At 44.1% G+C, this 25929-nt stretch overlaps 1 protein-coding gene across 2 annotated transcripts in view; it reads left to right on the top strand.

Annotated features, from left to right (window-relative positions):
• The window catches only part of GALNT14 (polypeptide N-acetylgalactosaminyltransferase 14), a 417279-nt gene that overhangs the window by 390195 nt on the left and 1155 nt on the right, over positions 1–25929 (top strand). For both annotated transcript variants that reach the window (XM_044292046.1, XM_044292047.1), the window contains exons 10-14: positions 367–493; positions 4653–4745; positions 6484–6567; positions 7261–7405; positions 24980–25099. In XM_044292046.1, coding sequence (XP_044147981.1) covers positions 367–493; positions 4653–4745; positions 6484–6567; positions 7261–7405; positions 24980–25099 — 569 coding nt within the window. The remainder of the gene's footprint in view (positions 1–366; positions 494–4652; positions 4746–6483; positions 6568–7260; positions 7406–24979; positions 25100–25929) is intronic.

Here is a 25929-nt window from a genome sequence, read left to right on the forward strand (position 1 = left end):
TATTAAAACTTTATTTTTCCCAGCAATGCGGGTACATATGAACAGGGGACCAACACAGATGCCTTCAGCTGCCAAGTGCACATGTAACAGGTCAGCCAGTGTCCTAGGTACAAAATCTGCCCTTTAAAAAATATATATAATGTTTTCAATATGAAAGATACTTTGTGCTCTGCCCTGGATACAATGTATCGGTGCAGGCAGTCAGTGTTCCGTTGCCTCTGTAGGTTAGGTATTACTGCAGTCAGGAGGGGATCCAGTACAATTGGTTTCCAGTCCGGTTTTGATTAGTTTTGGGGCATGTTACACAACCTGTATAATCCGCAGTACACTGGGATCTGATATCAGGCTGAATGTAATGTTTTTCAGAAATCTCATTCCGCGTGTGGATGTGCGGAGGGAGCCTGGAAATTCTACCCTGCAGCCGAGTGGGACACGTATTTCGGAAGAAGCATCCTTATGTCTTTCCAGAGGGGAACGCCAACACTTACATAAAGTAGGTAGAGTGTTTTCTCTGCGGATAATGAAGAAACTGCCCGGGGAGAGGCGGCTGTAAATTATTTGCTTTCGCAGGCGTACAGCGTATCGCCATGTCGCATCGAGTCAGAAATTGATTTTTTACACACTGTGACACTGTTAATTAAGAAATAGCAGCATCTAGGAGGCAATCTCGCCTTGTCTTATCTAGAAAAATGACTAGGCTACACGATGGGAATCAATAGTTTCACAAGCCCATTTGACAAGGGTTAAATGTGTTGTATCACATCATATCTGTCTTCTCATGCAAATGATGCAGGGGATTTAAAGGTGCCTCAACCTTATTTTCTTACGCTTTCCTAGGATTTAGTTAGTTAGTATGAACGTGTGTGGCCAAGCACCTGATTCAGCCCCGTAGTCCTCAGTGCAGATTCTGATAGACTTTCATTGTTGCTTTAGGACCTTTAACACAATGGAGCCCAAGGGTCCTTCTGAACAGGCTGATGCTTGGCCATAAGCAAGTTGATCAGCGCTCATTTTATTAAGAGCTTCATACCGTGCCCAGTAAAAACTCTAAGGAGACGTGCAACTAACTAAAAGATTTGATTTAAAAGTTTGATTAGATGTCGATCACTCATTTCAAACTGGTTGTTATGCGGTTGATTCAGATCTAGCCTTCTAGAGCAGGTGTCAGCAATCTCTAGCACTCCAGCTGTTGTGAGACTACAACTCCCATCATGTTCCATATAGGAGCTCTCAGAACTTGCGTGTTGGGAGTTCTAGCTTGACAACAGCTGGAGTGCCACAAGTTGCTGATCCTTGTTCTAGAAGGACATAAATGGTCTACGTGTTTGATGAAGGACATCTCAGTAATGTGGTCTGGTGAATGGTCGCACCTCCTGCCAAAGGCCTCATCTGCTTGCCTGGCAACCAGATGCTTCCTCCTCTGGCTCCTGGTCTTCACCATTGTCCTGCTGTAGCTCTGCTGCTTTGGATCCATTGCAGTGCTGGGGGGCACGAAGATGACAACTATGTGAAGGGGAACTACCTTCCCATGGCTTGCCTGGTCTTTGAGGTGCTGTCCTGTCCTGGATATTGTTCCCTGTGCTACTGCTTATGATTCATCTCCTGACCTTGGCCTTGTTTTTGGATATGCCTCTGCGGCTTGCTCTCAGCTTCACCGGGTATGACCTCCACCACATTTATCGCTTCCTGGCTCCTTCTCAGCAGACTCTCCCAGAGCTAACCCAGCCAAGCTGACACTACACTCAACCTCTACTGCACGAAGCACTGCACACCACCTGCTTCCTTGGCCAAGCTTGCTAGTTTGGTAGCTCGCTGCTCCCTTAACACCCTTCCAAACCTTGCTCAATTGCACTCCTCTCCAGAGAGTCTTCCGCACACATGAAGGGATCATCTGCATGGCTTCTTCTCAGCTTATCACTACCCCCCAACCTCCTGTCCAATCCTCTACATCTTCAGTAGGCAAGCCACTACAGCCTATAACCAAACATTGCTCTTCTCTGACCAAGCCTACACCAGCTTCAAGGTCCATGCAACTCTAAAGAAGGACAAGGTGGCTTCTCAGGACAAACCACAGTTCAACAAGGCACCACACTCAGACCATCAAAATTGTTGATTATTAGCCATTTGTACAAAAGCCAATTATGGATGCGATTTGGGTCGAACAGGGTGGAACTGGGTAATCCACAGTCTTTCTGGCGATGTAGTGATTTTTTTCTGCTTTGGCATTATTTAAAAGTAAATTGAAAGGCTGGTCATCCACAGTGCATCTGTTGTCCACAAGGATCAACTAAAAGTGAATGTCCTGGTTTCCTGCAGCCGCCAGTAGAGGGAGTTTACTGCCCATGTGCTGTAGTATGCAGTGAGCTCCCTCTAGTGGTGACTGTAGGCAGCCAGCGCGTTATGTTTAAAATCTGTGGCTATGCAGGATATTTGGAGCTCGGTGCCAAAAAAAAAAGAAAAAGCTCCATCAAATTGAAAGATGAAGAATTTTGAACTGCAAGGGTAGACATTCACATTAAGCTCAAAAGGAGCTTAAGCGGAGGGGAGAATGTAAAAGACTTGGAAAAATAGAGAAAATAACTACTCTAAGACAACGTAGATTGTGTCTGCCCTACTCACATCAAAAGCTGAAATAATGTAAAAAATAAATAAAAATCTCTTAAAAGTTACTCAACACATCCGATTGCAGAATTTTGCCAAATTTGGAGGAGCGCTGTAAAATGAGGTGATTTTATATCTCTGGCTTAGAATCTAGAACACAACAGACAAGAAATATAGGAGACAACTTTTCTATCCCTGTGGTTCATTCATCAACCATAACCGTGTCTTCAGTCCCCTGCAGAGGCTGGAAGCGCAGGGATCGCATATTATTGATGGTGAAGTAGACAGGTGTTAGTGTGACACACCGGAGCCGCCGATCTGAGGCTTTACTGCCTCTACTGATAATTAATTTCTGAAAAGGGAACAGCAGGTGCATTGGTAATGAGGAAATACTCATTTACATTTCTTCTCCTATAATTCTGCAAAGTTCTCCTGTGTCTGTGTCACTGCCGCACTGCTCAACATATGCTGCAGGAATGAGTATAACACTCATCATGTATAAAAAGGGATATAGGAGCAGTAGTTATATTCGTGTACATAGGAGCAGTATTATAGTAGTTATATTCTTGTACATAGGAGCAGTATTATAGTAGTTATATTCTTGTACATAGGAGCAGTATTATAGTAGTTATATTCGTGTACATAGGAGGCAGTATTATAGCAGTTATATTCTTGTACGTAGGAGCAGTATTATAGTAGTTATATTCTTGTACATAGGAGGCAGTATTATAGTAGTTATATTCTTGTACATAGGAGGCAGTATTATAGTAGTTATATTATTGTACATAGGTGCAGTATTATAGTAGTTATATTCCTGTACATAGGAGCAGTATTATAGTAGTTATATTCTTGTACATAGGAGCAGTATTATAGTAGTTATATTCTTGTATAGTTGACAGTATTATAGTAGTTATATTCTTGTATAGTTGACAGTATTATAGTAGTTATATTCTTGTACATAGGAGCAGTATTATAGTAGTTATATTCTTGTACATAGGAGCAGTATTATAGTAGTTATATTCTTGTACATAGGGGGCAGTATTATAGTAGTTATATTCTTGTACATAGGAGGCAGTATTATAGTAGCTATATTCTTGTACATAGGAGCAGTATTATAGTAGTTATATTCTTGTACATAGGAGGCAGTATTATAGTAGTTATATTCTTGTACATAGGAGCAGTATTATAGTAGTTATATTCTTGTACATAGGAGCAGTATTATAGTAGTTATATTCTTGTACACAGGAGCAGTATTATAGTAGTTATATTCTTGTACATAGGAGGCAGTATTGTAGTAGTTATATTCTTGTACATAGGAGCAGTATTATAGTAGTTATATTCTTGTACATAGGAGGCAGTATTATAGCAGTTATATTCTTGTACGTAGGAGCAGTATTATAGTAGTTATATTCTTGTACATAGGAGGCAGTATTATAGTAGTTATATTCTTTTACATAGGAGGCAGTATTATAGTAGTTATATTATTGTACATAGGTGCAGTATTATAGTAGTTATATTCCTGTACATAGGAGCAGTATTATAGTAGTTATATTCTTGTACATAGGAGCAGTATTATAGTAGTTATATTCTTGTATAGTTGACAGTATTATAGTAGTTATATTCTTGTATAGTTGACAGTATTATAGTAGTTATATTCTTGTACATAGGAGCAGTATTATAGTAGTTATATTCTTGTATACAGTTGGCAGTATTATGGAATATTAAGATTAGTTTTTCATTTTATATCAGCCACACCCTTTTCGTCACCATTGCTCTTCACAGCTCATATAAAGTCTAATTAAAATAATTGAAAAATATCTTTAGTTTATTACATTGTGCAGACTACCGTATCATTGCAGTGGAATTTCCCTTTAAGCTACTGTACAACGTTTGTTTATCAAGTTCATAGAACCTTCCAGAACATATGGCAATGCCGTGGAGGGGTATTTTTCGAGAAATGTTTCTGCTTGCACACACAGCGCTATCTGCAAGAAGCAAGCACACGCGGTAAACACAGCCCGATAACTTCTTCTTTTCCTGTCATCCTTCAGAAACACCAAGCGCACGGCTGAAGTATGGATGGATGAATACAAAAACCATTACTATGCAGCAAGGCCGGCTGCTCAAGGAAGACCATACGGCGAGTACGTCTCCCCTCCAGAGGATTGAATATAAATGGGAGATAAGACCCAAAAAAGAAATCAGACTTGTAATGTGTATTCATTGAGATATTGAGTTGTATGGAAGCTTTTAGCTGCATTTTACTGCTGTGATTTACACCAATATTCTATTTTATACCCACTACACCTCCCAGATCTCATAACTGAATGTAATCTGCCTGCGAGAGTCCGCTCCTCGTGCGCAGCACTGGTAAAGGGTGAGCGGTCCAAGCCTGGAGACAGACCTCTGTCATGGACTGCATTATATGATTTATACCTGTAGGTTTCTTACAGTGTCGGACTGGGGTACTTAGGGCCCACCAGTGTAGCTGATTCTGGGGGCCCACCTTAGGGCTCCTGCACACAAACTTATTTTTTTTCCATGTCCGTACCGTTCCCTTCACTTAAAAAAAACTCTGTGTGCATTCCGTGTCTGTATGTCCGCATGGCCGTTCTGCAAAATGATAGAACATGTCCTATTATGTCGGCATTACAGACACGGATATGACGGTTCTATTAGAGGCCGGCCGTTCTGTTCCACATATTGTGGAATGCACACACCCGGTATCCATGTTTTGCAGATCCGGAATTTGCGGACTGCAAAACATCCAACGGTCGTGTTCATGACACTTACAGTGATAACAGAAATGTTACAGATGACGTATGATGGCGGACAGTCACAGCAACATGCACAAACATACATGTGGCAGAATTTACACATATATGGATATCCTGCACGTAAGTCAGTCAGAAACAAGACACGTGCAGCGCACACCAATCACACACTAGACAGATGTGGGACACAAGACACTTATTCGTGGCTCACATGCCACATGTCACATACTGCACATACACCACAGATACATAGAACATATATAGCACACACCAATCACACATAGGAAACACGCAACGCACACACCAAGACATTTATGCCTAACCCTATTAAGTGTAGCACACTTAAAGGGGTTGTCTCACTTCAGTAAATGGCATTTATCATGTAAAGAAAGTTAATACAAGGCACTTACTAATGTATTGTGATTGTCCATATTGCCTCCTTTCCATCACATTATACACATCACGTATCCGTGGTTACGACCACCGTGTAATCCAGCAGCGGTGGCCGTGCTTACACACTATTGGTAAAGGTGTTGGCCTATGAGCACTTCCGGCCTTTCGCTATAGCAGTGATGGCGAACCTTTTACAGACCGAGTGCTTAAACTACAACCCAAAACCCACTTATTTATCGCAAAGCACCAACAGGGCAATTTAACCTGAAAACTACAGTCCAATATAGTATATCTTCCATGTACTTTATCATTTATTATAATAGCCTGCCTTCATTCAATGAGTCACTTGTGCCGTTTATAGTGCGCCCTGCACTGATGAATGGCAGGAAAAGTCTAAGGCATATCGGTACACCATAGACTTTTTCCAGAGTGCGGGTGCCCACAGAGAGGGCTCTGAGTGCCGCCTCTGGCACCAGTGCCATAGGTTCGCCACCACTGCCCTTATAGTGTTTAAGCACGGCCACCCAGATGATGCAGTTTTTAGTTGGTATGCATGTTTTTGAATGCCACCTGAAGAATTCTGGATGCAGCTTTGGAGGTGATTGGAGTATAGAATATTTTATTGCTTTACACATCTGCTCTGCTTTCGTTGAAAGTTCATAGACGTCCTGTGATGAATTAGCATTGGGTTAACGAGTGTTCTCTCCCTCTGCAGCATCCAGAAGAGATTGTCACTGCGAAAGAGCTTAAAATGCCGACCGTTTAAATGGTATTTGGAGAATGTTTATCCAGAACTCCAGTAAGTTCCTTTCATTAAATGCACATCGATTTTTATTAATGTGAACAGTATAAGGTATGTGTGTATAGAGGACACCCTTACAACTCTCTAACAAATCACCTGTAACTGTAAGCCATGAAATTCATACAGTGAGAAGTTGCACTTAAAGAGAAAGCTCCCCCCCCAACCTAATAAGCCCCTTTGCTGTGCACAGTTTGCACTTATGGCATAGCCTTTCTTTCTTTGGGGTAAGTTCGCACATAGAAGCTGATGCAGTGCTCCAAATCCTCTGCATAGAAATAGATTTTTTTTAAAAATAAGCCACCACTAGGGGGAGCTTAAGAGCTTACTGCAGACATTGAACTGAATACAAATGCAGTAAGCTCCTAAGCTCCCTCTAGTGGTGACAGCAGGTAGCAAGCATGTCTTTCCATCATTGTAAGGTAGTTGGAGCTTTGTGACAGAAAACTGGAGCTGTGGACGTCATAAAGAGAAATTAAAATAGTTATCCAGGACTGTTGCTCTGTTTCAATTTTATTTTCAGATCTAAATTATTATTGATTACATTGTGTTTTTTTATGGTTTTGTGTTATCTGTACCATTATGGAATGGAGGACAGGTAACTTCTATGGTTCTTAGGTGTCTGATGGGATTATAGTGCAAGTCCCTTCCTTGTCTGATGACCCTAGATGATGTTGTCCATGTGTTTTGCAGAATTCCAGTGGAATCTTTATCAAAATCAGGAATAATCCGACAGAGACAGCGATGCATCGAGTCCCAGAAGACTGGAGGACAGGATGCACCTACTCTAAACCTAGTACCTTGTAGCAGCCTTAAAGGAGTGTCAGAAAAATCTCAGGTACAGGTCTACTGTACAATATGCATTTTCATATCCCCTGAGTTACTAGAGTGGGATCTGGGCCCTCATTTTTTAGTGGAAGCTCCATTATAACTGCAGTAATAATTTAAAGTCCAGATGCAGGCATTTTTATTTTTTTTCTCCACACAGATCCCTTAGCAAAATTCAGGCTGCCTACATCCACCACTAGAGGGAGCTCAGGAGCTTATGACACATACAGTACAGACCAAAAGTTTGGACACAACACACTACCTCTTGAAGCTCATCAAGAGAATGCCAAGAGTGTGCAAAGCAGTAATCAAAGCAAAAGGTGGCTACTTTGAAGAGCCTAGAATATGACATATTTTCAGTTGTTTCACACTTTTTTGTTATGTATATAATTCCACATGTGTTAATTCATAGTTTTGATGCCTTCAGTGTGAATCTACAATTTTCATAGTCATGAAAATAAAGAAAACTCTTTGAATGAGAAGGTGTGTCCAAACTTTTGGTCTGTACTGTACATTCAGCTCAATAATGAAACAGCATGCAGTGAGCTCCCTCTAGTGGTGGCTGCCGGCACAGAATTGCAAAATTCCTCTAACGGCTATATTTTTCCATGCACAACACTATGCAGGTTCAATCTTGAATGTGGCAGAGAAGAAGTTAATTGCAGAACATGTAAGTGTGTAAACTTGCCTGGAGCAGTACTTTTCCCGCTACTCCAGCCTTTCCAGGGGCTCACAAAAAGACCAGGGCTTTAGCTTCTCTTCAGGCCTGGTGGGAAGAACCATACTGCTCCCTCTCTCAGAGGACCCCCAGCTTCTTACCTGCCACTTTGGACACATTCATTGTCACTGCAGTCTCTTGCTGTCTTATCTGCAGGTCATCACACTGTCTGCAGCTTTCTCGTCTGCTTGGGAGGCACAACTGCATGGGGGGTAAAAAGCAGGCCTGACACCCATACCCCGGCAGCGCACATCCGATATCAACCTCTTCTCGTATCACTGAAAAACTAGCAGCACGCGCTACGGCTGGTTTTGCTGTACTTGGTCAAGTCCCTAACTACTCAGACCAGACCCTCGAAACAAATTCACATGTACATGCTAAAATCAAACGCTACTTACAACCCACCGCTAGCCATGCGACATTGTATGCGATGTTTGTTTATGGAGTTACAATACGACCCGTATAAGACTTTGCCATCACCAATCATCAATGCAAGTCCTGCGCAACTGCGACAATTCTAACTAAATCATGGCTGTAAATCAGTCACACAACAACAAATGGTAGTCAAGTTGCACAAATTTTGCTCTCACGTGACACATGTTGACGTGTAACCCCGGCCTGCTCCCTATACCCTTTCACCCCTTTTTCACATGCCGCTCCCCATGGTGAGCTCCTGTTACATGCAGTGACCACTGCATCAACCAACTGGTTTGACCCGATGAACAGGCACAGGACAGGCAGAGGAGAGTCAGATTCGGGTAACAGGCCGTGGTCAGTACATGGACAAACAGAGTAGCACACCTTTGCAAGACTAGTACAAAACTAACCTATTGCTTATACACCCTTTTATAGGGGAAGGTGCCTTAAGTATCCCTGGTTTGCCATCCATTTGTTGGTAAAGATTAGGGTTTGCCATGTGCTGGCCCCTGAAGGTTGTAGACCTGCTCAGCGAGTGCAGGATGCAGCCGGTTTCCAGACCTACTGGTGGGTTGGGGAAGTTGTATAGAGAGCAGCAGTAACAGTGTGAGAGGAGCAGGATAGTGGTGAGCATGGGCCGCCAACATAACACTTACACAGGATGGTCCACATGATACTAGTGACCTCCTCCAGCTTCTTGTTTTCTGTAACCTTCAGAGATGTCTCCTTCTTTGTAACCTCCTTCTGGGCTGTGTCCTGCTCTTCAACCTATCTTCCTGTCTGTGTCCACCTCTTCCACCTTCTCTTGGGCTGTGTCCTCCTCCCAAACCGGTTGTGTTGCTTCTCTAGACATGGACAGTATCCTGGCCTTCTGTAGGATCATGAACTTAGTGGACCTGCAGCAGCAGGCCTTTCCTTGCACTTACTCCCAGCAGATGGAATGAGGGCACGTCGAAGGGGCCCAGACAATATGGCACCCTTGAAAAGGAGCCCCTCCATCTTCTCCTGAGAGAGAGACACTCTATCTATGTCACTGCTGGTGGCTGGCACTTTACTGCTTACTCTTGTCAGAGCTCATACATATCCTTAACAGGGCCATGCTGCCTAGGGTTGCCGTACGGGAAAGAAGCGCCGAAAGGGTTTATTTATTTACTTTTAGGTGGGCTCAGGCCCTGACCTTATAAAGACAACACTGTGAAGACCTTGGTCCTTTTATTCATGTCACTGGTAAAGGTCATGGTTTTTGGCCAGACGCTAATATGCAAGTAACACCAGATCCTAGCAATATCCGGGAATGCCCCTTAAAGCTGCACCTCTGAACACCTGCAACAGTGGCAAACTTCCCAAGAAAGAATACACGAAGATTAGTATCAGCACACTCCTGTCCGACTGTAGGATAGATAAACCATAGAGATAAAGGAAGTATATTGCTCTTTGCACTGACAGATAAACTGCTGATATCGCTTTATTTTCTGAACTGCGGGTTCCGTGCTGCCGAATAAATGTAGAATTATATGGCACACTTATCAAAATCCATTACCTTACGTTTCCGAGCTTGTCTTCCTGACACATAAAGTGAATGCACAGCCCGGTCTGACCTCCAATTATATCATAAAGCAGGAGATTCATTGTGTCAGCTCTTCCCTGGCCATAGACGCTATTTACAAAGCTCCGTCACCGCCGATTGTTACCGCCATGTTTCTCATTCCAGTTTCCCATTACCAGCAGATTAATAGATGGCCGGGCTCAGTCGTGTAGCAAACGCCAGGTCAGCGCCATTCGTGGGGAGCTTTCTGATAAATGCCTATTGCGTCGTGAAAGTCGACTGCAGCCCCAGTGATTCCCCTGTGTGATAAGCGGCGTATCTGTCCTGCAACAATGTAACACTCGCCGGGGGCGGCGAAAAAAATTATCCTTAGATTCAGTGCTGGTAAATATGGTTCAAGAAGATGTGACATACTGAAATGCTAGACGTTTAATAGAGTTTACCTGTAGGGTCTGAGTTTGGGCCATTGATTTTTATAAATATATATATATATATATATATATATATAGCAAACAGAATATGGCTGCACACTGTTATACATGCAAACAATAGAAGAAGGGATTAGGGTTTATTCTGGATTACAGTGGTACTATACCGACTATATATGGAGAAAGGAAACTCCCCGTGAACATTTTTGATTAAACGTGTGTTGGGCCCATCTACCAACATTAAGGTGGCTTCTGCAAATGGGTACCTAACACGGACAGAACTGCCGCTCCTGGGCCTAAACTAAGCTTACAATGTTCAGCGAAAAATGGAAGCTGCCTTGTTCTGTTTGTATGTTAGCTTTATGGATGTGCACCTGTGACTTTGGTGCTAGTCCAAATTTTCTTGATATATATATATATACTGTATATTCATAACCCGCACCTGCCCCTAACACGCACCTATGTTTTAGAAGAGGAAAAAAAATTTCATTAGACCTCATATCAGTCCCCCCAATGTTAATCAGACTTGAGTTTAGAGACCCAATGTGAAAAAGACCCCCATTCAGACCTCAGATCAGACCCCAATGTGAATAAGACAACCCATTCAGACCTCCGGTCAGACCACCAATATGAATGACCCACATTCAGACCTCAGTTCAGAACCCGATGCCCAGAGTAGACAAAAGAAAATCAACTTACCTCTCCTACTCAGGAAGCTGCCGCAGCTCCTAAGATCCAGCGCTCTTCCTGGTCATCCGGCCGCGCTGTGCTGTCCCTGACATCTCACAGCGTGAGTTCAAAAAGCGCTGATGTCCTCACACTGTGTGCAGGTCACAGCACAGCATGAGGAGCCTGCAGGAGAAGACCAGGAAGAGGTGAGTACAGAGCCCCCGGGAAAGCTGCATTCACCGGTTCACGGTCCTCCTGTACTAACGAGCGCTTCCATAATGCAAGAGCTCATTAGTGTTCGCCCCATAAGACGCACTGACATTTCCCCCCCCCCCCCCACTTTGGGGGGAGGGAAAGTGTGTTTTATAGGGCGAAAAATACGGTATGTGTGTGTGTATGTATGTATGTATATATAGATACTGTATATACAGTGGGATGCGAAAGTTTGGGCACCCTTGTTAATCGTCATGATTTTCTTGTATAAATCGTTGGTTGTTACGATAAAAAATGTCAGTTAAATATATCATATAGGAGACACACACAGTGATATTCGAGAAGTGAAATGAAGTTTATTGGATTTACAGAAAGTGTGCTATAATTGTTTAAACACAATCAGGCCGGTGCTACATGTGGTCACTGTTGTTGTCATTTTATTGATTCCAAAACCTTTAGAACTAATTATTGGAACTCACATTGGCTTGGTAAGCTCAGTGACCCCTGACCTACGTACACAGGTGAATCCAATTATGAGAAGGAGTATTTAAGGGGGTCAATTGTAAGTTTCCCTCCTCTTTTACTTTTCTCTGAAGAGGAGCAACATGGGGGTCTCAAAACAACTCTCAAATGACCTGAAGACACAGATTGTTCACCACCATGGTTTAGGGGAAGGATACAGAAAGCCGTCTCAGAGATTCCCGCCGTCTGTTTCCACAGTTAGGAACATATTGAGGAAATGGAAGACCACAGGCTCAGTTCAAGTTAAGGCTCGAAGTGGCAGACCAAGAAAAATCTCGGATAGACAGAAGCGACGAATGGTGAGAACAGTCAGAGTCAACCCACAGACCAGCACCAAAGACCTACAACATCACCGTGCTGCAGATGGAGTCACTGTGCATCGTTCAACCATTCGGCGCACTTTACACCAGGAGATGCTGTATGCGAGAGGGATGCAGAAGAAGCCTTTTCTCCGCCCACAGCACAAAAAGTGCCGCTTGAGGTGGGCTAAAGCACATTTGGACAAGCCAGCTACATTTTGGAATAAGATGCTGTGGACTGATGAAACAAAAATTTAGTCATTTGGCCATAACAAGGCGCGTTATGCATGGAGGAAAAAGAACACAGCATTCCAAGAAAAACACCTGCTACCTACAGTAAAATATGGTGGTGGTTCCATCATGCTGTGGGGCCTTGTGGCCAATGCAGGGACTGGGAATCTTGTCAAAGTTGAGGGACGCAGGGATTCCACTCAGTATCAGCAGATTCTGGAGACCAATGTCCAGGAATCAGTGACAAAGCTGAAGCTGCGCCGGGGCTGGATCTTTCAACAAGACAACGACCCTAAACACTGCTCAAAATCCACTAAGGCATTTATGCAGAGGAACAAGTACAACGTTCTGGAATGGCCATCTCAGTCCCCAGACCTGAATATAATTGAAAATCTGTGGTGTGACTTAAAGAGAGCTGTCCATGCTCGGAAGCCATCAAACCTGAATGAACCAAAGATGTTTTGTAAAGAGAAATGGTCCAAAATACCTTCAACCAGAATCCAGACTCTCATTGGAACCTACAGAAAGCGTTTAGAGGCTTTCATTTCTGCAAAAGGAGGATCTACTAAATATTGATTTCATTTCTTTTTTGTGGTGCCCAAATTTATGCACCTGCCTAATTTTGTTTAAACAATTATAGCGCACTTTCTGTAAATCCAATAAACTTCATTTGACTTCTCAAATATCACTGTGTGTGTGTCTCCTATATGATATATCTAACTGACATTTTTTTATCGTAACAACCAACGATTTATACAGGAAAATCATGACGATTAACAAGGTTGCCAAAACTTTCACATCCCACTGTATATTGTGACACAGTGAGAGGTTTGGTCATGGAAAACAGGTATTTTCCTCCCAGCATGTGTTGCTGGGCTGATTTACAGCCAGGTGAGGTCAAATACCGGACCCGATTTTAAATGCTGGTCCTTAAATAGGCAGCTGGTCTCAGAAGCCAGGTCTCTGTGTTGGGATCTGGGAGCCTTGTGTCTGGATGAAGGCTTGCTACCTGTTTGGCGTAAAAACAGGTTGGTGCTGCTATCAGCAAGGACTCTTTGTTTTGTCACTTGCCTAAAGTGTGAATAAAACACAGAACTATTTGATCCAAAGAACTTGTTGTTGCCTCTATACTGCGTCCGCTAATCCTGTCTACCAGAGCGAGTCCCCACAATTGGTGGAGGATGCGAACAGCTGCAGTGAGGCTGGCGTGGAGGCCGAAATATTTTTGTTTTTCAAGGCACGATTGTATGTCTTACATCAAACCAGCGAGATTACAATCCATGTCTCTCGACAAAGTGGAAGCTGTCGTGAAAGCCCTCGTGGAGGTAAACTTGCAACAGCGGGAGGCTAATAAGCAGCAGCAGAAAACCAACTAGCTGCTATTGCACCATGTGATGCTTTACAAGCGGCAGGAGCATCCCAGAGCGTCCATGATGCCCGAAAACCGGTCCGTGCGGCGATCCCTAAGATGACCCCCTCAGATGACGTCGACCTATCTGGCGGTGTTCGAGAAGGTGGCCGTGAGGGAGAGACTACCCAGAGATCAGTGGGCTGAGGTCGTCGCTCCGTTCCTGGCATCAGGACCCCAGCAGGTGTTTTTCGACTTACCAGATGATCAAGCGGCCGATTACACGACAGTAAAGGGTGAGATTCTGGAAAGACTGGGGGTGAATGTGTTGGTCCGGGCCCAGCGGGTGCATCAGTGGGAGTTTAACCCGGCTGAACCCGCGAGACCTCAATATTATGATCTGTTACACCGGTTGCAAAAATGGCTGCAGACTGACATGCTGAGTTCCACTGATATGCTGGACCGTCTGTTGGCTGATGTATTCTGGAGGGCTTGGCCATACCCTCTCCAGCACTGGATTGGCCAGGTGTCTCCTGGTAATGCCCTTGAGATGGTCGACCTGGTGGAGTGCTATGAGGCTACCAGGGGGGTTCTTTTGGGAGGCGGCCAGTCAAACCCCAGAAATCTCCACCCCAGACCCGGCGACTGGTGCCAGCAAAACCTGCCCGGGATATACCCCCTACAGTCCTAGCTCCGTTAGTCTGCTGGCGGTGTCACGAGCCTGGCCACATAAGGGCCGACTGTTCCCATCGGGGCGAACCCATGGATACTAACTATGGCTACCACCACTCCTTGTATGCCAGGAAGCTGTGTGCAACAGGTACCCCAGAGACTGTAGACAATAGCCATCTGTGCCAGGTGGAGGTGGGAGACACTGTGGCGGTAGTTCTGCTGGACTCAGGGAGTCTGGTGTCCCTGGTAAGAGCTTCCCTGGTGCAGCCCGCCGAGTATACTGGCCGAAAAGTCGGGGTCGTGTGCATCCATGGAGACATAAAGGACTATCCCACCACGTGGTGTCTCTGTACACGGTGGCCGGCAGGTGGACCCATTAGGTGGCCATCACCACCAATTTACATTATGAACTCATAATAGGGAGAGACTTCCCAGGCTTCCCAGCACTGTGACCTGCTATGAGAGTGACTGATACCCATGAGACAGGGGTAACCCTAGCAGAGTGGCCCGGCTCTGGGGGGGAAACCAGAACCTTTGGAACCTGCGATAGGGGTGACCGCCACTTCGGTGTAAGAAGGGGAGACAACCCCGCTAAGTATGATGGTGGGAGACGTGGAGGACTTGCTGCTGGGTCCTGAATTGGCAGACCTCAATGTCTCCGGGGATAATTTTGGTACCGCCCAACATCGGGACCCAACCCTATCCCGCACCTGGGAAAATGTGTTAATAGTAGATGGTGAGCCACAACAACCCAGGGCAGAGTCAGTGTTTCCCCGTTCTGTGGTTCATCAAGATATGTTGTATTGGGTAAACCAACTACGGGGTGAACCTATTGAATAGTTGGTGGTCCCCAAGGTTTATTGCAAGCTTGTGTTAGATATAGCCCACCAACACGTTCTCGTGGGTCACTTGGGGCTGCAAAAAACTCAGGATCGTATTCTACAGCGGTTTTACTGGCCCAGCATATTCAAAGAAGTGGAAGAGTTTTGCCTGACCTGCCCCCAGCCACATTTCCGTAGTCCCCTAGTACCTCTCCCGATTATCGAAGTACCGTTTGACCGAATAGCTATGGACCTCATAAGCCCAGTACCGAAGTCCACCAGAGGGCATCAACACATCTTAGTCATTCTAGACCAGTGTTTCCCAACCAGTGTGCCTCCAGCTGTTGCAAAACTACAACTCCCAGCATGCCCGCACAGCCAAAGGCTGTCCGGGCATGCTGGGAGTTGTAGTTTTACAACAGCTGGAGGCACACTGGTTGGGAAACACTGTTCTAGACTATGCCAGTCTTTACCCGGAGGCGACCTCGGCCAAACTCATAGCTAAGGAGTTAATGGAGATGTTTTCCTGAGTAGGACTACCTGACCGACCAAGGGACCCTTTTTATGTCCAAGGTGATGAAGGAACTCTGTAAGTTGCTGCACATAAAACAACTACGGACATCCGTTTACCATCCGCAAACGGACAGTCTGGTAGAACGGTTTAACCAAACATAAAAAAATATGTAGAAAAAGGTAGTGTCTAAAGATGGGAAGGACTGAAACCTTCTGCCCTATCTCATGTTCGCAGTGCAAGAGGTACCCCAGGCCTCTACTGGGTTCTTGCCCTTCGAACTGCTATATGGCAGACACCCTCACGGTCTCTTGGACGTGGCCAAAGAGGCGTGGGAACAACAACCCACTCCACATAAAAGTGTTATTGAGTACGCAAGATCGGATAGAGACAGTGTTGCCTCTTGTTAGGGAGCATATGGAGGCAGCTCAGCGAGCCCAGAGTCAGGTCTATAATTGGCAGGCTCGGGTCCGGATTTTTAACCCGGGTGATCAGGTTTTGGTTCTGGTGCCGACCGTGTGGACAGTAAGTTCCTGGCTAGGTGGCAGGGGCCCTACGAGGTACTTGAGAAAATTGGAGATGTAAACTACAAGGTACACCAGCCAGGGCGGCTAAAGCCAGAGCAGGTTTAACATGTTAATTTACTCAAACCGTGGAAAGATAGGAAACCTGTACAGAAGACAGCCCGCGGCCGGGTTCTCTAGGAGAAGACGTACCGGCCCCTCTGTCTGATGCAAGATCGTCGGCTGCCACAGTAAAAATTGCTGACAGCCTCTCCTCTAAACAGACTCAGGAGGCCAGGGAGTTCGTTAGTCGGAACACGGATGTGTTCTCGGACCTCCCTGGACATACTTCCATAATCCAGCATGACATTGTCACTGAGCCTCAGGCAATAGTCCGATTAAAACCATACCGGGTACCAAGGCTTGGCGACAAGACATATCTGAGGAGGTGCAGCTAATATTGCAGCTAGACATCATTGAGGAGTCAAAAAGTGAGTGGGTCATTCCTATAGTATCTATCTATACCCAAGCTGGACGGGACGTAGCGGTTTTGTAATGACTTTCGAAAACTTAATGAGGTTTCCAAATTCGATGTGTATCCCATGCCTCTCATCGAGAGGTTAGGACAAGCCTGTATTTTTCTGTTTTGGACCTAACGAAAGGGTACTGGCAGGTGGTAACGGAGGCTGCCAAAAAGAAAACTGCCTTCATCACGCCTGAGGGGCTGTATCAATATAAGGTGTTACCCTTTGGTCTGCATTATACTTCGTCCACATCACCGGTACGCTTCAACTTACCTGGACGATATTGTCATCCACAGTACCGACTGGGAAAGTCACCTGCCCAAAGTGCAGGCTCTAGTGGAGTCCCTTCGGAAAGCTGGCCTAATCACTAACCCAAAAAAATGTGTGATAGGGTTAGAAGAGACTAAGTACCTGGGGTATGTCATTGGGCGCGGAGTCATCAAACCCTAAGTGAACAAAATAGAGGCGATACGGAATTGTCCCCGACCTGTCACTACTAGGCAAATAAAGTCCTTCCTGGGAATGGTGGGCTATTACATGAGGTTTGTTCCCCACTTTGCTACTCTAGCCGTGCCCTTGACAGGGCTCTTGAAGGGACACAAGTCAGTGATGGTTCGCTGGGATGAGCAGGCGGAAGAGGCTTTTTCCACTTTGAAGTCGGCCCTGTGCGGGTCACCGGTTTTGGTGACGCCCGACTTCAATAGGGAGTTTGTAGTACAGACTGATGCCTCGGTGCTGTACTGTCTCAGGAAGTCAATGAGGAGGAGCATCCCGTTGTCTTCCTTAGCCGGAAGCTCACATCATCCGAGACCCGGTATAGTATACTGGAGAGAGAGTGCCTGGCTATCAAGTGTGCACTAGAATCTCTCTGCTATTATTTATTGGGGAGAAAATTCTGCCAGGTGACCGACCACTCCCCTCTCAAGTAGATGAGCCAGTCCAATGACAGAAATGCCCGGGTCACCCGATGGTTTCTCTCCCTACAAAACTTTAAGTTTTCGGTGGAACACAGGGCAGGCCGGTTACAGGGAAACGCAAATGCCCTGTCCCGGGTACACTGTCTGGTGTGTGTTCACCCCCTCAGGGTTGAACAAAGAGGGGGAAAGGGGGTATATGACACAGCGAGAGGTTTGGTCTGGGAAAACAGGTATTTTCCTCCCAGCATGTGCTGCTGGGCTGATTTACAGCCAGGTGAGGTCAAATACCGGACTGGATTTTAAATGTCGGTCTGGGTTTTGCAGCACCTGGCTGTCCTTAAATAGGCAGAAGCCAGGTCTCTGTGTTGGGATCTGGGAGCCTTGTGTCTGGATGAAGGTTTGCTACTTGTTTGGCGTAAAAACAGGTTGGTGCTCCTATCAGCAAGGACTCTTTGAGGCAGAATTGCCGCATGGTGTGAATTACCACCAACACCGCAAGATGACTTTTTGTTTGAATATGACTGCTTGTTTTGTCACTTGGCTAAAGTGTGAATAAAACACTGAACTGTTTGATCCAAAGAACTTGTTGTTGCCTCTATACTGCGTCCGCTAATCCTGTCTACCAGAGCGAGTCCCCACAATATATATATATATATATATCATAATACACGCACAGTCGAGTAATAATATTCTGACCAGCTAATATACAGAGTAACTGCCGTGTGAAGCACGGACAGCAGCTAGATGGGCTGGAGGGACTCCATAAGGTCCTGGTAGGTTATCACAGGTATCTGGAGCCATGCTTACTGCAGTTACTGATGAGGGCGTGGGGGAGGATCCATAGAGCGGACACGACCATCGAAGTGGTGTGTGCAGACAGCCCATTGCACACCGTATATACCCACCAAGACACACTCTTTTTTACAGTGACCACATAATAAAATTATGTGCGCTGTGAATAGTTTAGACATGGGGCCACATTGTGCCGTTTCACTAGAGCGAAGCAGGAGACTTGCAAGAGGAGCGAAGATGCCGACGTCATTGGAGAAGAGAAAACCGGAAGAGTAGGATGATTTCCAGCGTCACCAAGCATCAGGGGCACCATGACATGGCGCGTGGGGGCAAACATACCAGCTCTAATGATAGGGGGAACACCCTGGCTCCAACCATAGATGGAACATAACTACTTTGCTTTGAGCCATTATCTAAGCAGCGTAAGATTTAATTCTCCATGTTCCTGTTATTCAAAATTTATTGCAAAATAAAAAAAAATGATTAATAATTACTCATAATTGCCCTTAAGAGGGTTAAAAAAGAGCTTCCAATATTCCAGAATTATAGGCGATGTCATTGGGCTGTGACACCTTGTAACATACAATAGGTTTATTTATTTGCCGTGGTTTCCGCAGATATCAATTTTACCTGCAGCCGGGAGACGGAGACAGAGCTGCTTAAATGGTACTTTACCTCCATGGTCACTGGCGTCTCATTTAATTCTTTCCACATAAATGTAAATGGGTTCCGCAGAAATACGCGACTCGAGCTGATATCATTGTGAAGAATTCATTTCTCTAAATGCTTGTTCATTGACCATTTATCACAGCTATTTCCAGCAAGGCTGTCACATTTATTATAAGATAGGGAAAGTCATTGTGAGAGCGAGATGGCAGCGCGGCATGCTGAACAATCCTCAGCCGAGAAAAACCTGGAACAATGGAGGTGTGGGTACATTAACCTGATGCAATGTCTTTTGTATATCCTTAGTATTATAGTAAATCTGGAGGCAAAGGCAAATGTAATCACTATGGAGCCTATCAATTCACAAGAATCCAGAGAGGTAGAGATATAAATGCGCCTTGTACCGCTAATGATGTCATTAGGTCCTAAAACCATTATTATAAATAATAACTGGGCCCATAAAATAGCTATATCATCAATTATTAAAAGTACTAAGTATATGTAGTAGATAGCATTATAATTTATAGCACGGTTCCAGTCACAACGAGTATTAACCTTTGTAATGTAATAAATATTCCTAAAGATATTGTAGAAATTAGCATTGCTGAATACACTTCTTATTCTACATCATCCTCTTATCATTTATTTCTTGTAATCATTGTGAAGAGATGGTATAATACTGCCCCTATGTACAAGAATATAACTACTATAATACTGCTCCTATGTACAAGAATATAACTACTATAATACTGCCCCTATGTACAAGAATATAACTACTATAATACTGCTCCTATGTACAAGAATATAACTACTATAATACTGCTCCTATGTACAAGAATATAACTACTATAATACTGCTCCTATGTGCAAGAATATAACTACTGTAATACTGCCTCCTATATACAAGAATATAACTACTATAATACTGCTCCTATGTACAAGAATATAACTACTATAATACTGCCTCCTATGTACAAGAATATAACTACTATAATACTGCTCCTATGTACAAGAATATAACTACTATAATACTGCTGCCTATGTACAAGAATATAACTAATATAATACTGCTCCTATGTACAAGAATATAACTACTATAATACTGCTCCTATGTGCAAGAATATAACTACTTTAATACTGCCTCCTATATACAAGAATATAACTACTATAATACTGCTCCTATGTACAAGAATATAACTACTATAATACTGCCTCCTATGTACAAGAATATAACTACTATAATACTGCTCCTATGTACAAGAATATAACTACTATAATACTGCTCCTATGTACAAGAATATAACTACTATAATACTGCCTCCTATGTACAGAATATACCTGCTATAATACTGCTCTTATGTACAAGAATATAACCACTATAATGTACAGGAATATAACTACTATAATACTGCTACAATGTACCAGAATATAACTACTATAATACTGCCTCCTATGTACAGGAATATAACTACTATAATACTGCTCCTATGTACAAGAATATAACTACTATAATACTGCCTCCTATGTACAAGAATATAACTACTATAATACTGCCTCCTATGTACAAGAATATAACTACTATAATACTGCTCCTATGTACAAGAATATAACTACTATAATACTGCCTCCTATGTACAGGTATATAACTACTATAATACTGCTCCTATGTACAAGAATATAACTACTATAATACTGCTCCTATGCACAAAAATGTAACTACCATTATACTGCCTCCTATCCTATCAGTAAAGGAACCCGTCACCAGTTTTATGGTGTCCTAACTAAGGGCAACATAAATAAGTGACTGATTCTGTTAGCAAAATGCTGGGTCACTTTCTTTAATTGACCCAGTCAGTCTGCCAACATCTTGTATTGAAAAGCTCCAGCTGATAATGATGAGTCCTGAATATTCATGAGCTCCTGACTCTCGCCGCCTACCTGCTGCTGATTGACAGTTTTTTTTCCATATGAGCGGCTATAGCTCTGAATTAAATATACGCTGGACTCAATGACATCACGCTGAACTCAAATCAGCTCATTAGCATGCGGCATCTTTGTGTGTATATTATGTCACACCAGTAAGTGATTACATCTAAGGTACTTTTTAGTAGTTAATGATTGTATGTAATTAATTAGATTATGATCAAATATCCACATGACAGGTTCCCTTTAAGTTATTCCTTAAGGGTCGCAGTGTGCTGGATATTTGTGGTATACGTGGCAGGCAGTCGCTTCTTTTGTGACGTACATGGGTGGACTGGCCATAGACCCTACAGGAAAATGTCCCCTCTTGGCCGCTAGCCAGGTAATAAAGATCTGATGCTCTCAGCATTAATTAATGCAGGCAGTATTTTGTACTGCATTGTGGTATTTGGCTCTTCTGGGGCGGTATTTTTTTCAGCACTACGGTATACTTATGTTGCCCTGCCTTCTGTCAGTTTATACCGTCTACTACACGGGGCCACTTTGTTTTTTTCCAGGGCCACTTTAAGTTCCCAGTGTGCCCCGGTGACACAGATGTTACCCCTCAGTTGGAACAGGTTCTATTCCTGTATCTCTATGAGACGCTGTTGCAGTATGTATAGGGATAGGTCTGTGCACAGGTCGTCCACGTGTTGACATGATGATACCTACAGGCGGTAATATATTCCTCTAAGATTTTGGATTCTTCGCCTCCTTCTTCATCATTTTGACATCTTAGTTTTAATGAATTTAGTTTTGATGTGACATGATTCATGTGCCGCGTCTCGCATCAATTAGAAAGTAGTTCTGCAATTAAAGGTGTCATAATAATATTGATGTAAGAGATGAAAGCGATTGTAAATCCTTGATAGCGATGTACACAGTCGCTGCAATCACCTGCAGAGGTGGGGTCTTCTGTAAAGTGAGACAAATTAAAGGGGTTGTCTGCTTCCGAAAATACTGCCGTGGGTAATTTTAGTTTATAAAGGGGAGAAGAGCTATAAAGAGGGTCTCTCCCTGGAGGTCCCGGCATTTCTATGGAGTACACAGACAGCAAAGTGATTTTTTTTTTTTTTATGATGTAATTCCTCATTTCACCAGTGGTGGCACTGCAGTAACATTGAGCAATAGCTGCTGGTTTTCTCTGCAGATTACAACTGATCTCTGGGGGTCCCACAAGGTGGACATATTCTGATCAGTATATTATTGGGCAACCCTTTTTTCAGAAAGGGGACCAGGCATTTAAAGGGGTTTTCCCAGTGTTTAATATTGATGACCTATCCTCAGGATAGCTCATCGGTATCTGACCAGTTGGTATCTCCAGTTTAAAGGGGCAGTGTCACTCTGGAGAGTGATTCAGCCCCTTCCTAGGTCAGTGACGTCACTTTCATTGGTCATGTGGCCTAGGAGCTGCTTAGTCCCATTCAAATGTATGGGGCTGAGCTGCAATACCAAACACGGCCACTATCCAGTAGACGGCGCTGTGCTTGGTAAGCTGCGAGGAGGCTGTGGGGCCTGATCGGCACATGATAATATATCACTATGATAGGGCATAAGTTGGGTGTCAAAATGAAGTGACTATTGGGCACAGAGGGTGGCCAGGAGCTCCAAAGGGTAAAGATAATTGTGAAGACACCTCGGCCCTTAGTCTTCAGGATCGGTGAAGATCTTAACCACAACCAGTGAGTATAATGATGGAAGATCCTAGAGATATGCCATAACAATATAAAATGGAAATATACCATAACAAAAAAAAAAAACACGTAAAGTTGGAGTATAAGTGATATGATAAGGGGATGGGGATTAAATATTAACATGATGCGGAGCTTAGCCATGGTGGGACAAGTTTATTGTAACCCCAGTGGGGGCTTTAAGGGAAGCATATTTGGTTGCCACCTAAACCAGTCTTGTGTTATTTCATGTTTCCTGCATCAATTTAGAGCTTTTTTCAACATTCTGCTGGTTGTCCTAGGAAACAGTCAAAGATTTAGCTCCACCTTGCTGTCAGTCATGTGACCTAACAACTTTGTTTTAACCATCTTCTGTCAAGAGCTCCCACAAGATATAAAACACATAAAAAAAGTACAAATTTTTATGAACTTTAAAAATTTTAATAATGAGGACTCAATCAGAGGACTGTATGTGTTTTGCGGTCTGCAAATTGTGGATCCACAAAACACAGATACCAGCCATGTACGTTCTGCCTTTTGCGAATCGGAAACGTCCTTCTCCATGATAGAAATGCCTATTCCTGTCCGCAATTGCGGACTAGAATAGGACATGCTATATCATTTTTGTGGGGCCGCGGAACAGAAGTAGAGATACGGAAATGAATGCGTACGCATGTCTTCCGCAGAATTCCTAAACGGATGCATTTACACATAAATACGGTCGTGTAAATGAGCCCTAAATCTTAGGTTTATATCTCTTATCTCTTATATCTCTTATCTTATAAAAATGAGTTTCTGTCTGGACATCTGTCTGTTCTTTATGCACAACCAAACGACTAGACCGATCTTCACCAAATTTGGCACACAGGTACATCAGGTGTCTGGGAAGGTTTTAGACCAGGTCTCAGCTCTCTCGGACGTACCGTTCCTGAGATATTCCCCAAAATATACCTGCCTTAGCCAATACAAGCCTGGAAGTCTTTCTCTTCATATCCCAACTGCCACACACACGGTCACATGTTCCTTATCAGCCAATAGAAGCTTGCAGGCTCTTAGTCTCCACATACACACAGTTTTGCTCCAGGTTTCCATAACAACCCAGCCATTTTTCTTCACTGCTGTTGGTCAGCTTTAGGCTAGGGCTACACGACGACAATAAGTCGCACGACACATAGGGCGCAACTACACTGCTACATGCATCCATCTTGGATGGATTTTTTGCGACTGTCATGTCGCATGTCGCAGTGCGACACCATAGCCTATCATTATAAAAATGGTCGCGCAACACATGTCATAATGTAGCCCTAGCCTTAAAGGGGCAGGACGCTGTGGAGGTCACTGTTAAATCAGCAGGGTACTGTGGCAGTCACTGTTAAAGGAACTGGTGCTGTGGAGGTCTCTGTTAAGGGGGCAGGGAACAGTGGATGTCACAGATAAAGGGATGGTCCCCTAGGGAGGTCCCGTGTTAAGGGGTGGGGTGCTGTATAGGTCACTGTAAAGGGGGCAGACCCCTGAGGAGGTCAATGTCAAGGGAGTGGTATGCTGTGAGACTCATTGTTAAAGGGGTGGGCTGCTGTGAAGGTCAAAGTTAAGGGGATGGGCTGCTGTGGATGTCCCATTTTAAGGAAGCGGGGCACTGTGGGGGGGGGGCAGTGTTAAGGGGTGGGGGCTGTGGAGGTCACTGTTATGGGGGATACTGTTGATATATTTTAACGTCCCTCTGCTAGTAATACATATAAATGATTTGCTGGTGTTTTTTTTTACCTTTCCCAAAGTGGATGCCCGGTTTAGAAAACCCATTTCCATATACCTTATTAGTCCTCAGTTCAGGATCCTCATCTCTAGCCAGAGTGGCGCTTGATTACAAAGATGGTCTCTCGCTCTGGAGGACCTGTCCTGTCCTGCATTACACAGACCACTCATTGATTTCAGTAGGCATTGTGTAATGCTTAGTTTCCCCTGTGGTGGCACTGTAGGAAAATTTAACACCTACTGCTAAGCTTCCCAGAGATCATAGCTGATCGCTGGGAGTCACAGCGGAAGGACACTTTGTTATCAGGAGATCCTTCCTATTCTGACCCTTTAAGAAGAAGAATACCCAGACAACCCCTTTAAGGTGCGACATTTACCCTTTTATGTGTGTTATGTTTTTCAGGAATGGATTTACACTCAGGTTCAGCAGATCAGGCAGCAGGATCTGTGTCTGTCGGTGCACACCTTATTTCCAGGAACCCAGGTGGTTCTCCTACCCTGTAAAGATGGGGATGGCAGGCAGGTAAGTTCACACAGTGCCATCGGGTTACCCAAAAGTGAAAAAAGTCACACCATTACTACTCTAGAGGTAAAAAAAATGTCTAGATGACTGTGAGAAGAACTTCTGCAGCAGCCTGCAGGAAGGGGGGTGGAGGAGGATGAGAGTGGTTTTTCAATCTAGAATTATTTTTTTGTGAATATCCATATAAAAAGTCTTGAAATCTGGCGGTTTTACTGGTTAATAGCGCACACATACAAGGAGATGACATTTCCTGTTTCAGCCTTGCCTGTGTGTACTGGGACATGGTCAGCGTAGATGAGGCAGGAAGGTAACCGTATATACTCCGTGCAGAGGAGTAATCAGCTCCTCTGTCACTCCCTGCTCCTTGGGGGAGGGGCTATAAGTTATCACTTCCTGGATACAGTATTATAAGACCGTCCTCTGCCTCTCACCTGCTATACAGCACACACCCCGCCGCACTGCCTATGCAGGTATCACAGTAAGGAAAGTGTGTATCCAATATGGCCGCCCCAGGGGAAATTTTATAAATAAATAAATAGCTACAAAATGTTTTCAAAAAATGAGGGAATACATTGTTTCTGTTCTACAAACTGAAATCAAATTCATGAAACTAAAATGATCGGTGTGAGCTGTGAGGCACTAACTTTAAAGGGGTTCTCCACCTTTCGAGTAAATTCTGGATCCTCCATTCCCCCACCCGGCTGGACCTCTTGAGGGAACTATGCTTAACTATGTACTTTCCAACTCTTGGTTCTGGCTCATTCCATTTGCGGTCCTCCAGTCCCTGCTTGTCAACTTCCAGCATGGGCGGCTGCAGTGTTGACTTGTCC

This window comes from Bufo gargarizans, chromosome 4, assembly GCF_014858855.1.
Source record: "Bufo gargarizans isolate SCDJY-AF-19 chromosome 4, ASM1485885v1, whole genome shotgun sequence".
Classification (NCBI taxonomy): Eukaryota; Metazoa; Chordata; class Amphibia; order Anura; family Bufonidae; genus Bufo; species Bufo gargarizans.